A 13937-nucleotide genomic window follows, 5' to 3' on the forward strand; every position below is an offset into this window, starting at 1 on the left:
GTATGAGACAGGCTGGGTTGGCCATGGCACCTGCCAAGTTATATGAAACTGGGTCTGAGGGTGGGCATGGATGGGACAGGCTATAGCACCAGCTATGAGAGCTACAATGGATGTGGGCCAGTTGGGCAAGGCCACGGTACCCATAGGTAAGTGGCGGGACTAGAGGCTGGCCATGTCAGGCTCTACCACAGCACCCAAGAGCACACAGGAGATTCGGGGCTAGAAGGCTTGGTGGGAGAACATGGAGGAACTCCCCTGCTAGGGGCTGGGGGCAGGACAGGCCAGCTGAGCTGCAGCACCCATTCACTTACATCTCAGGTTGAGTCACTCTAGGCCAGTCCACAGCACACACTGGCCTGAGAGCCAAGATGGAATGCAGGCCAGGCAAGGTTGGACTGTTAACATCTGCCAGTTCACAATAGGGCGGGGTATCAGGGCTAAGCCACAGCACACACAGGTGTTCAGAACTAGATGAGAAGCAGGCTAGAATGGACTAGGCTGCAGCACATGCCAGCACACACAAAAACCAGCGCTGGAAGCTGGCCTGGTAGGTACAATTGGAGATCGCCCCAACTAGGCTACAACACAACAGGGAGTATAGGAAGACACAGCCAGTGGAGAGAAATGCTGTAGGCAGAAATGACAAGATGGCTGAATCCACTGGTTATATGCATTGACTGGTACAGGTAATAGACTAAACCTGACCCTGCACATGCTGTGACACACAACAGTGAAGTGTGAGGTCACCCCAGGAAAAAGTTTCTTGGGAAACTCAAATATCAGATGTGGGAAAATCAAAATGTATGTGGTTCAACACTGGAGTGGATGCATTGGGACTGGGCCTCCTCTCCGTAGTTGTTGTTGCATGGACAGTGGACATCTAAGCCAGCAGGGGATGTTCAGTGCCCCATAAAAGGATAGACAACAGAACTGAAAACAACTCTCAAGGCTAAGCCTTGCAGCAAGTGTCTGGATCAATGGATACATACTGAGATGACCTTAGCCAGCCAGCAGACTTTGAAGACTTCCCAGCCCTGGTGCAATGCAGCTGACAACATCTCAGTGCTTTCAAAACTACTCAAGAAACAATCTCAGAACACTGTTCTGCACATCAGGGTCTTTAAGCATCATCAAGGGCTGTCCTCCATCCTTGAGTACAGATGCAGTTTCACAACAAGGACTAGTTGATTTCACCCCTCCACAGTAAACCAAGGCAATAAAAAGAACTGGAAAAAAAAAAATCCACCTGGGATTTCTAAAAAAAGTTCATGGAAAAAGCATATTATGAAAAATTATACATTAATTTCAAAAACCTTTTTGCACTGAAATAACCTTAGTTTTTAATTTCATTTTCTATGAATTTTTTGAAGCACTCTCACGACCCTTACTTGACATCTCAATTAGCACAAAAAGTAAAGCTGAAACACCCTCGTATGTCACTTAACAAATTAAGATGGAATATCACCCTTTAACACAACATGTGGAATTCTGGCACTGCGCTGGGGAGGGCTACGTGTCTAGAGACTACTACAGGCTCTTTCTATATCCAATCCTACCTTCGCTTCGACCAGGGAGTCCTGGGTCTGCTCCTTGCCCGCTGAATACTTACTAAGCCACAGGCGAGAGCCTGCTCCGGTAACAAGAAGGCAGCAAAGTCCCGCAACAGCTGAGGCCAGTCTTGGAGCAGAAGCTGCAGGCTTTTGTAGAGATCCACAGCCGTCTGCCTCTGCGTGTTGGTCTCAAATTCATAGATGACCTGAAGGAAGTCCTCATATTTCCCAGGAAAGTGTTGTAGAGCTTCTCGAACCTGCACAGGAACACTAAATTATTAACACTCTTTCTGCAGGCCACAAAAGGAAGCCACGGTCCCAGGGAAAAGCAAGTTATGGCTAGAGAGCTTGGAGTCTGCGCCTTCACAGGCAAGCGCCTCCAGGAATGACGAAGGCAAAGGCAGACACAGGCAAAGAACAAAGAAACCTTTCCTGGGACCAGAAAATCTGCATTTGCCAGGGACCGCAGCCCTCCCGACAAAACCAGAGCTGCTTTTCTTCAGGTCACAGCCTGGCTCTCCCCTCCCTGCCCCCAGTTCCACCATGAGACAAATGAGGAGTGTCTGCACATGTACTCCAGCATGACGTCACTTAGGGGTAAACAATGCAGGAATACGCAATGTTAACACAACACCAGGAGACAAGCAAGTGCTCTCCTCTGCTGGGAGACAAAGAACCCGCTGCCTGTCAAGAGGGGACGCTACCCAGGACACAGAAGGAAACACGATAGTTCACATCCGAGTATCAAGCTTCTTCCCTGAGATGCACTCTCTGGCCAGTGTCCCAACTCTGTCTGCTCTGCAGGCAGCAGCTCAGGAAACCACTACACAGCCCACCCAGGGAAATCACACCCCCACTCCTCCAAAAATCACCCCGAGAGGGACACCATCTTCCCGGCAACCCCAGGCACCCCAAGGATCTGGACAGGCAGCTCAGGGAAAACACACATAAGCCTGAACTCCGTGACTCCTTGTGCTTCTCTGCCAATTCTAGGAGAGCTGAGGCAGAGGCCAAAGCCTGTTAGGCAAGCCTCAAGACACGAGTCATTTTGAAAACATGTCCCCAGAGGAGAAGCAGCCACATCCCAGGCACTGGCAGCAACAGGAAGCAGCATCTGCCTACCCTGGTCAGATAAGCCTGGGCAAAGGCCAAGTCCTTCTGCTCCCTGAGTGGATCCCGCTCGAGAATGTCCTCATCATAGAGCAACAGCAGCTTGGAGGTGTCCTTGCTGGCGCGAGCACGACTTCCCCTCTTGCTGCGAGCTCGATGATTGCTCCGGCTCTTGGCGGCGGCGGCTTTGACGCTCTCACCTTGGAAGACAAGTGGAAAGGTGGGTTCTAGCTTTCCCTGCTCTACCACATGCACCACCCTCACACAAAGCCTGCTCAATGCTCCGCAGTGACTCAGATGTCAAGCAGGCAGAATTGAGAGGCCAATATGCCTCTGCCGAGTCAGGTCCATGCAGTGGGCAGCACAGCCACGCTGCTCACTCTGTCGGGAGGGAACAAGCTGACGACAGGAAGGAACACACTGCGACAGGAGGCCCACAGCACGAACACAGCTTTACGCAGTGTTCGCCAAACAACGTCCTCAGGACGCGCACATGCTGTTTTCTGAAACAGAGCACACAGCCTCACACATAAGTTTAAGACCCAGCTCAACACCTGGAAGAAAAACCCAGCAGCCATGCACATCACACGACTAGTTCTAGAGGGTCTCCTCTCGTCTTTCTGCCAGTCTGCTCTCCTGGGGAAAGCTTTGCCAGGGTAGACCAGTAAATCTCCTCCGGGAATCCTCCAGGGGCTCTATGAGCCACCCACTCTAGGAGGCTAGCAGGTGTCCTCTAGACAGGAAGGCCGCCTGAGAGCCACCCTCAGTCCCACCTGACCACCTCACCTGGGGGCGTGCTGCTGGTCTCCACCTCCTGGGCAGTCTCGGCTGAGGTGAAGGTGGAAGCAGGCTTCTCAGCAGCGTGTCCAATTGCTTCCTCGGTCACTTCATCCTCTTTCGGCAGACTCTCCCCCACTTCAGCTTCCTCTTCTTCCTCTTCTTCCGGCTCGGAGTTCTCCTCCTGGGAATTCTCTTCCTCAGACTCACCCTCTTGACTCAGCCGCCTCTCAGATGCCAGCCATGTCAGTTTCTCCATAGTTTCCTGAAACCCGCAAGGATGGTTCATCACAACTCGTAAGACTCACAAAGCTGTACCAGGGCTCTGCCAGTAAGGCATGGTACAGTAAGCTCAGCCTATGCTATCAAAAAACAGCTGTTCCCACCTGGGGGATCTCAAGGAGAGCTGGGATGCAGAGGGTGCAGCTTCTAACAGCAGCAAGGAAGATTAATTTCTGACAGTCGAGGACGGCCCAAGGCCTTGTGACCCTGCACGCGCATGGGAGACCCAAAGAGGTTCCTGAATCCTGGTCGGATCGGCATAAAATCGGCCCACTGCACTCACTTGGGGAGTGAATCATTGGACAGAAGCTCTTCCTCTCTGTCTCTCCTCCTCAATGTATATCTGCCTTTCCAATAAAAATAAATAAATGTTTAAAAAAAAAAAAAGAAAGGAAAAAGATATCTAGAGAAGGTGGGGAACTAGGTCAGGACATGCCACACAGGCCCCAGGCCAGGGAGGTGCAGACTGCACAGGGAAGGGGGTGTTGGGATAAACTGGAGTGGGAGTAACCGAGCACATGTTTAGCAGATGAAGAGTGACTTCTGGGATCTTTCACGGCGTGGGCCACTGCACTCCCAGGTAGGTGAGGGAGCTGACACTGAGTAGATTAGAGGGGGAGACCAGAGCATGTCTGGGTCGGATTGTGAGTACCTCATCTAAAGTTGGAAAGAAGGATAGTATGAACAACACACCAGCCCAGGCTTTACAATAAGCACCGAGGTCTGTGGTAGACAAGCACAGCACGTCTGGGGCGACAAAGCAGACAAGCTCTGAGAACAATCAAGACCATTCAACCAACACTCCTAAAATACTCTTCGCCACATTTGGGCCTCAAACCACGAGACCATCTCCCCATTCTCTAGGTGTCCAGGCACTGATGTAATACGACAATAAGGAAGAGCACTCTGTCCCAGTCCCCTACCCTTCTCCTTCCCAGGAACACAGGAGGGAAACAAATACTCAGCTCGTCGCTACTTCCTCCTACCTTCATCCTAATTGCAATCAGAGCTCCAATGAGTTTGTTCCACCTGATCTTTACAATAAATATATATATATTAAAAAAAAAAAACAGCAGTTCCACTTCCAATCCAGCTTCCTGCTAACTCTCATAGAAAGGCAGGAGAAAACGGTCCAAGTTCTTGGGCAGGGTGGTCCATGTGTGAGATCAATATGGAGCTCTAGGTACTGTCTTTAGCCTGGCCCACCTGTAGCCATTGCAGCCACTTGCACAGAACCAATGAACAGCTCTTTTTTTCTGTAGCTTCCACATAAATAAAATACATTTAAATAATCATAATAACACACTTGGGTAATTCAATTGAATCTTTACCTAACATAAATCAAGTACAGTAAGTGACATGTCAGGCTTTCTCAATTCTGCTCAACCCAAAATGACGAACTTAACAAGGTATTCAAAAATGCAATGCTTGGGGCCTGCAAATGCACCACAGAAAATGTGTATTATCAAAAACACATCAGTACATTTGCAGTAAAATAAATTGATCTTTCAATTCCATTTTTCCACACTTTTGTAGCACGGATACACAAATGATGGCAGCATTCTAGCTAGAGCAGCAGGCAACCAGGTGGCAGATCAATTAATGTAACACAGAACTGGTATGGAGTTGTAACAGGCTGATCACCTGGTGCCAGAATTCCATATGCACACAAGTTCATATCTCGGGTACTCCACTTCCCATCCAACTGCCTGCTTAAGAGAAAGATGAGAAAGCTGCGAAGGATGGCCCAAGTCTGTGGGTCCTTGCACCCACACAGGAGACCCAGAAGCAGCTCCTGGTTCCTGGCCTTATATCAGCTCAGCATCAGCCACTGCAGCTATTTGGGGAGTGAACCTGAACGTGGAAGACCATGCCCTCTGCCTCCCCATCTCTTTCTGTATTAAATGCCATTTATATAAAAATAAACAAATGTTTAATAAGCATAACACACACTGAGTCCACAAGACCCCAACACTCATTCTCTGGCTCTCACCTGGAGCTCAGGGACAGAAAGCACCGATTCTTCGGAAGCCGATGACATTTCATCTTCCTCATCTTGGGTGAGGTCATCAAAGTCTTCTTCTTCCTCTTCCTCAGGCCCATCCTTCTCTCCCCCAGTTTCTGGCACAGCAGAGATGGCCACCAACTGCCCATTCACACTGGATGACTCTTCTGGCTTCCTGGGGGTGCTGCTAAGCAGTATGTCTGGGTCCATGGAGGATGAGGCATTCTTTGGCGATCCTCTGCTCACTTCTCCTGAGTTCCCTTCCTCAGTAGGCTCATGACAGGTGGAAAGGGATAGAGATGGTGGGCCCCGCTCATCCTCCTTCCGCGACACAGTTGGCCTGGTCACAGCCCTACCACTACTCAACTCCTCACTTGCAGAGCCAGTGTCCATTTCCATACAGCATTCTTCTTTGATTCCATCACTAATGTCCTGTGCAGGAGGTCCACGGGAGACTTCCTCCCCAGCATCCTCAGGTTCCAACTTGACCATTTCCTCTAGAGCCCCAGAGCCACAGCTCAGATGTCCCCGGATGCGAGGAGGAGGAGGCTCCAGCATTTGCGTCCCCTCCTCTGTTTTCACAATAGTCCAATAGGCACAGTTCTCTGACAAACCTTCCTGGCTTTCTCTGTTTGCTACTGGAGGGACTGGACTGTGCTCCTCTTTGGGGAAGACAGAGGCACACACAGGAGATGGGTCCTGCTGCTCCAGCTTGGGCACTGGGCTTTCAAAGGCACTCTGCCCTTCAACCAAGGGACAGGCAATGTCCACACTCCCTGGGGTCTCATTCTCAGGGGCGGAGGGCACAGGAAGATTCACAGAGTTGCCAGAAACTATTAAGGGCGGGATGGAGGAAGCCACAAGGGGCTGGTTCAGCGGACAAGGGAAAGGCGTGGGGTTCACCAAGAGGGTGGTGATGGGAATGGTCTGAGGGCTCTGGGCTACAGCAGCATTGACAGGCTGGATCATGTTGCAGCCACTACCGAGGCTCACAACCTTCACAGTGGTGGCAGGAACAGTGAAGATGACAGGTGCAGACGGGATGAGGGGGGTGGTCTTCAGGCAGGGGGAAGCCTTGGAACCCTTTCTTCTTGAGGGTCTCCGTCTAACACATGGCTTGCGAAACTTGGATGGGCCAAGTGAGGGCAGCATTATCTTGGGCGCAGGGGCTGGTGAGATCAGGGTCTGGGAATCAGATAAGGGGAAGCTGGGCTTGACTGCAGGGGACACAGTAGGAAACACTACCGGGGATTCAAAACTATCCAGGCCACTGACCCCAAGAGGCACACCTGGAACTGAAGGAGTGCCAATGGCCGGCTGGATCAGCTGAGGAATCCTGAACACTTTGCTGGGAGGGGCTTCTGACTGAGTTGACCGCATTGGAGTTTTCCCAAGGTTCAAACTTGGCTGAAGAGATGGGCTAGGCCGGATCAAGAGGGGCTTCAGCACTGACGATCGCTTCTGTCTCCAAGCCTTCCTGGAAAACTTGTTAGCAACTGGCTTCAGGTTCAGAACTACACCTTTGGGCAACAGCAATGGATACTGGGTTACTCTGCCCATCTCTGCTCCACCTTTGTCCACTCCTTGCTCTGTGCTAATCTCAGGGGTTCCAGTCACATGTGCTTCCTCTCTCGCACCATCAGCCATACGGCGCAGTTCCTCCTGGATGGATGGCAGACTGGCCTGTTGGGGGTAAGGATACCTTGATCCCATGCATGTAACAATCCACAAGGAAAACACAGATTTCAACATTTTCGGGACCTTTTCAAAACATTTTCAAACCACCTTTCAGCAAGCAGTTTCTCTACCTGCATCTACTGTCTATATTCTAAACATACTATCCAGAAAGTCACTTAATTTTCTCTAACAAATTATCATTTTACATACAATTTTAAAAAGCTTCTACAAATATGCCAGTGGGTAGTTAGAAACTGACAGTGGGAAGGGGAATGAGGAATACTGCTTAAGTATCAGCTCTGAAACTACAGCATCAGTGGCTTAAATCAGCCCTTGAAATGCTCACCGCAATCCCCACTGCCCCCACTGCCGCCTCTAGCCTTGCAGGAGGGCTGTACCTTTAGCCAGAAGGGGAGGCGGTGTTCTTCACGCTCTACGGGTGGTTTCCACTGATGGGGCTGGATCTCTTCACAGCATTTCAGTAACACGGGCAGCTGCTTTGTCTTCTTATAAAACTGGGCAGAAAGAAACAAGGCATGAAACACATCCTTCCCAGACACAAGGTCTGCTGCTGGGCTGGGGAACGGTGGGCACTGACGGCAGACACGCACACACACGGAAATACCCAAGTACACACAGAGTTAGAAGCAAGTGCTGAACACCTCTGGATTTCACTTTCAATTGCTTAATCATCAAGATTTTAAAAGTGCTCAGTACTCTGAGCTGATGATCTCCATTTTAATTTCGAATAAAGGGAATGTTTAAGGCACAGAGAAAACTAGCAGATGATCAGCATCAACTGCCCCGAGATGTGCTCCCAGCTAGCACGTGCAAATAGAACGCATCTTGGACACATGAGAGTTTCTTTGCAAGCAAATGTTGAAATGAGCAGCATTAAAAGGGAAAGAAGGGCCCGGCGCGATAGCACAGTGGTTAAAGTCCTCACCTTGCACACCCGGGATCCCATATGGGCACCGGTTCTAATCCCAGCAGATCCGTTTCCCATCCAGCTCCCTGTTTGTGGCCTGGGAAAATAGTCGAGGACAGCCTAAGGCCTTGGGATCCTGCACCTACATGGAGATCTGGAAGAGCTCCTGGCTTCGTATTGGCTCTGCTCCAGCTGTTGCGGCCACTTGGGGAGTGAATCATCAGATGGAAGCTCCTCTCTGTCTCTCCTTCTCTCTGTATATCTGTCTTTCCAATAAAAATGATAATTCTAAGAAATGTGAAGGAAAAAGGACGGACTAAAAGGACTCCACTTTAAGGGTGAATGAAAAGGACAACTGAAGTTAAACCACTCATAACGCAGATGCATCCATTCAACAAATGCCATGTGGTCTTCCATGTGCAAGGCACTATACTACCCTCTGAGCAGGGAGACCAATCATTCCTCAGTTTATGTAGTGTAAAGGCCAGTACAACACACAGAAATGGTGACCAACAGTTGCACTTTAAGTAAAAAAGGCACAAAGGCCAGTGCAGTGGCACAGTGCGTAAAGCCACTGGCCATGGTGCTGGCATCCAATATGTATGCAACTTCATTTGCTGACTGTTCTACATCTGATCCAGCTAACTACTAACGTACCTGACCAAACAGTGGAAGATGCCCCAAACAACTGGGCACCTGCACCGACGTGGGAGTTCCAGAAGCAGCCCTGGCTCCTGCCTCGGTTCAGCTCAGCTGCGGCCTTCAAGGCCATTGAGGGAGTGAACCTGAGGAAGGATGATCTCTTTCTCACTCTTCTTGTCAAATAAATGCTCCGGAAACAAAAAGTACAAAGAGACTCAAGTTGTCACATTGTGGGTCTTAATAGCTACTTGAAATGTAGCCACTCTGTGTGAGAATGCCTCTTTTAGTTCCAACCCAGGGCCCTAGCAATGGCCTAGGAGAGCAACAAAAGATGTACCACGTGCTTGGACTCCTGCCAGCAGTGGAAGACCCTACTGAAGTTCTACATTTTTTTTGGAAAAGCCCCAGACATTGAGACCATTGAGGGACTAACCAAAAGATGAAATGTTTCTCTTTGTGTTTCTTCTTTGTGACATTTTCACTTTCTTAAATACATTAATGAATCTTACAATTAAAAACCAAAAAGGTACACAAAACATAGCTGGCACAAAGAAACATTTTCTCTAACAAGAACAAAAGAAGGTAAGGCTAACGGAACAGCATTGGCTGCATGAGTCAAAGCAGGAGAGAATAAACTTCAACTGCAATAGCATGACTTATTTTTTTTAAGATTTATTTATTTTAACTGGAAAGGCAGATTCACAGAAAAGAAAAGACAGAGAAAAAGATCTTCCATCCACCAGTTCATTCCTCAAATGATCACAAAGGCCAAAGCTGGACAACCCAGAACCAGGAGTCAGAAGACTCTTCCAGGTCCCCCAAAAAAGTGCGGGACTGGAAGGCAATGAGCCATCTTCCACTGCTTTCCCAGGCCAAAAGCTGAACTGGAAACGGAGCATCTGGGACATGAACCAGTGCCCATAGGGGATCCTGGCACATCCTGGTGGAGGATTATCCATTGGAGACACTGTGCCAGACCCAATATGAAACTATCTTAAAGCACAAGAGGAGACTGGTCTGGTTACAATTAAAGCAGTATGAAGTTTCAGGAGAAAAAGTCAAAGGGAGGAAGGGAGTAGACTTTCCACGCCACTCCAGGCACACCGAACTAGACCTTGAGCAATCAGCTAGAGAAAGAGATGACAGCAATGTGGCCAGCATCAACGGGCCCCAAATTAGACAGCAATGAGAAAGCTAGTGAATGGGCAGCCACTGGGTGTAGAAGGAAAACCCTTTCTCATTAAATAAATAAGCAATGAACATGTTTCAACATGTTACAGAAAAAAAAAACTTTTAAAAAGAATTTATTTTTATTGGAAAATCAGATATACAGAGAGGAGGAAAGACAGAGAGGAAAATCTTCTGTCTGATGATAAACACCCGAAGTAGTTGCAAAGGCCAAAGCTTTGCCAATGCAAAGCTAGGAGCCTGGAGTCTCCTCTGGTCTCCCACACGGGTACAGGGTCTCAAGGCTTTGGGCTAAACTTGACTACTTTCACAGGCCACAAGAATGAAACTGCAAGAGAAGTGGGCCACTGGGACATGAACCACATCCCATATGGGATCCCAGCACATGCAAGGTGAGCATTTTAGCCGCTAGGCTACCATGCCAGGCCCCAGTAAAACTTTTAATTCCATTTCCATAAACATTTTGAAATACTGTTATATTTAGGGGAAATACTCTTAAGAGAAGGGAAGATTGAAGATGCAACAGAAGAAAACACAGGATCAATGCCCTGAAAGGTAAGAGGGAATTAGCCTAGCAAATGGGTGACAGGAAATAGCCTAAAGTAAAGGGATCCCCACTTCTCACTGAGACCAATAGAGGGAAAGGAACCCGCAGTGCAGGCAGAGGGGTGCAGGGGGCAGAGAGGGGGTGGACGCACAGGCAGAGGGGCAAAGGGAGGGCAGGCAGGGGAAGGGACACAGGCAAGGTGTGGGAGGAGGAGGAGTGGATGGATGCAAAGGCAGAGGGGCACTGGGTGGTGTGCCAAGGCCAGGGGGAGAAAGGGAGGGAAGGGGCGGCACACAGGTGGCACTCACTTTAATGATGTTGTCAGGGGCTCGGTTCATGCTGAGATTCTTGATCCTCACGGTCAGCTGGTGGGCACTCTTGCAGGGCAGGAGGTACTTGCTTATTAGTGGCTTAGGAAACTCAGTCCCCTCGAAATGCTTGAGTCCTAAAGCTAGCAGACTGAGAAAGGAGCAACAACCTTAAACGTGACTTCCAAAGAGCCGCCAGAAAGAACTCCATACATTTAACAATCTACTTTGTCCACATTAGGTTCTTGAAAAAGTTAATGGTTACTCAACAGAAAACATTACCCATGTGTAAGTACTAATAAGCAGTATGCACAAAAGCAGAGGTGGACAATACTATGCTTAGTGGATTAAGTCACTGCCTGTAACACTGGCACTGGGCACATATGCCAGTGTTGCCCAGTAGGTGTCCTGGCTACTCTAACTCCACTACCTGCTAAGGCATCTGAGGAATCAGAAGATAGATCAAGTGTTTGGGCCCCAATACCCACAAAGAGACCCTGCATAAAGCTACACTGGCTCCTTGACAACCTGTTCAAGCCCAGGCCATTAGCAAAATGTGGAGAGTGACACAGCAGACGGAAGATCTCGGTATCTCTCTCTACATATATATAACTATATATGTATATTTCAAAAACACGCACAGATTCATAAATAAGTTGAAATAAACTGGGAGTAAATCTTGAGAAAAATGTAAGATCATGATGAGCTTTTCATTGATAATAAAGAGGGGGTTTTAAAGATTATGAAGGAAGGAGAACCACTCCAACACAAAAATATAAAATGAACAAATACATACAGGTGCGGAGGAGATGCCTCAGTACCAATTCTAACACAATAAACACAGCTAGAACAAGCAATGTGCAGATGTACTCGCACATCAAAAACCAAAAACATACCTAGAATCTTGATGAATAATCATGTCACTGTCAGAAATACTCCACAGATCAGCACCATGAATCAGTGGCTAAAGTCCTTGCCTTGGAAGCGACAGGGTCCCATATAGGCACCAGTTCCAAACCTGGCAGCTCCACTTCCCATCAAGCTCCAGGCTTAAGGCCTGAGAAAGCAGTTGAGGACGACCCAAAGCCTTGGGACACTGCACCTACGTGGAAGACCTAGAGGAAGTTTCTGGCTCCTGGCTTCGGATCAGCACAACACCAGCCAATGCAGTCACTTGGGGAGTGAGTCATCAGCCAGATCTTCCTCTCTGTTTCTCCTCCTCTCTATATATATCTGACTTTGCAATAAAAATAAATAAATCTTTTCAAAAAATAAAATAAAACCCTCTCATAAAAGTTCTTATAAATCTTAGCAACAAAAGCAAAACCAAACAAGAAAAAGTCCAGGATCATTAAAAAGTCTCTTATATGCACATTTAGTATACTCTAGAGGATAACAAAACAATATCAATTATATCCTAGGAAAACAATTATATTGCACTGTTCTTGTGGAATAGCAAGCTAAGCATTTCACTCTGGCCCGTGATGTCAGCATTCTTTATGAGCATCAGTTTGAATCCCAGCTGTTCCACTTGTAATCCAGTTAGCTCCAAATGCACCAGGGAAAGCAGAAGATGACCCAAGGTTAGGGCCTCTGCACCAACATGGGAGACTCCCGACATGGGAGTTTAAAAGGGCCCCTCCCTGTCTCTTCCACGCTCTTCTTCCTCTGCAGCCCACTCCTTCACATTTGTCCTTTCTGCTGCATGGGGAAGGAAAGCCCATAAATGGTTCCCTGAAATAAAAGCCATCTAAATTCTTTTCATGTATTTGGCTGAGTTATTCTTTCTGGTGCTCAGAATATCTAACATTTTGCGTGAGACAATCTAACAGCTCTTCGTTTCAAATATATAAAAAATAAACGTGAATTGCATCAAATGACACCTACGTACCAAGTTAATCTACCGCTTATTGGAAATTTAAGAGAAAACCCATTCTCTTGGATCAGGAGGGAAACACGTAACACTTCACTTTAAAAACATTCCTTCATTAGAATGGTAACACTAATTTTATAACAAATGATTCAAAAATGCCCATGCCCATATCTGAGGAGAGCAAGCCTTGGCATTCTTGCAACACGCACACACCCCATCACCTACACCTTCTCGGTGTCCACGTCTCCCTCTACCTGTCACACTGCTGCCTGCACAGTCCATCCTGCTTCCCCACTTACTTGTCCTCAGCCTTGGTGAAGGTCACCTTATGCATGGGATTCTTTGCCTTCAGGGAACACACTGGCAGGAGCTCCGGATACATGAAAACCTTGCTTGTGGCCAGGATCCAAGCCACTTGCTTAGGCAAACAGGGAAATTCAGAGGCTGTAAGAAGAAGTATCTGTCACAAACAGCAGTCTAGGACCAGCAGGGCTTCACAGCACACATACACGTGTACATGTAAATGCAGATGTCTTCTACCTGCCTAGCTATCCTTTACATAGGAAAGACCAAAGATCTTGCAAAAAATACTGAAATATCAATTCTGCACTGACTAACTCAAGATTCCTTACATATTCAATTTAATAAGATACAAACATTTTAACTCAAATCCAAACACAAACGCAATTCCAAACAAGCCACAACTACGTGGCTCTGACGCTCATGAAGCAAAACACAAGTAAACACGTGGCTTAAAGTCAACAGCAAACATGTTCTTACAAGTTACTGACTCAAAAACACAGAAACTAAACCTGCAAATTGATTAAAGCCCTCTTACTAACTCCAACATCCACATTTCACTCAAATTGGAGAAACATGCCTGTAATCACTAAGGGAAACATAATGAGTTAATCTCAAAGAGAAAATTTTAAACACAACCAGTCTTCACCATGTGACACCCATCTTGACTAACAACCACCAAGTTAACCTGTTAATGTTTAAGCCCAATGTATTCCAATTCTTAGCCCTGACTCCACATTGTTTTCCTTC

General features: G+C 47.7%; 1 protein-coding gene across 1 annotated transcript in view; it reads right to left on the reverse strand.

Annotated features, from left to right (window-relative positions):
- Window positions 1-13937, reverse strand: part of GON4L (gon-4 like) — a 61319-nt gene that overhangs the window by 9309 nt on the left and 38073 nt on the right. Inside the window, exons 18-24 of the mRNA XM_040999033.1 lie at window positions 13187-13331; window positions 11015-11165; window positions 7800-7916; window positions 5713-7407; window positions 3447-3702; window positions 2673-2860; window positions 1610-1807 (exon numbers count right to left, since the gene is read on the reverse strand). Of these exons, the coding sequence (XP_040854967.1) occupies window positions 1610-1807; window positions 2673-2860; window positions 3447-3702; window positions 5713-7407; window positions 7800-7916; window positions 11015-11165; window positions 13187-13331 (2750 nt within the window). The remainder of the gene's footprint in view (window positions 1-1609; window positions 1808-2672; window positions 2861-3446; window positions 3703-5712; window positions 7408-7799; window positions 7917-11014; window positions 11166-13186; window positions 13332-13937) is intronic.

Source organism: Ochotona curzoniae, unplaced genomic scaffold, assembly GCF_017591425.1.
Source record: "Ochotona curzoniae isolate NIBS_2020 unplaced genomic scaffold, NIBS_Ocur_1.0 scaffold_1037, whole genome shotgun sequence".
In the NCBI taxonomy this organism is placed as follows: Eukaryota; Metazoa; Chordata; class Mammalia; order Lagomorpha; family Ochotonidae; genus Ochotona; species Ochotona curzoniae.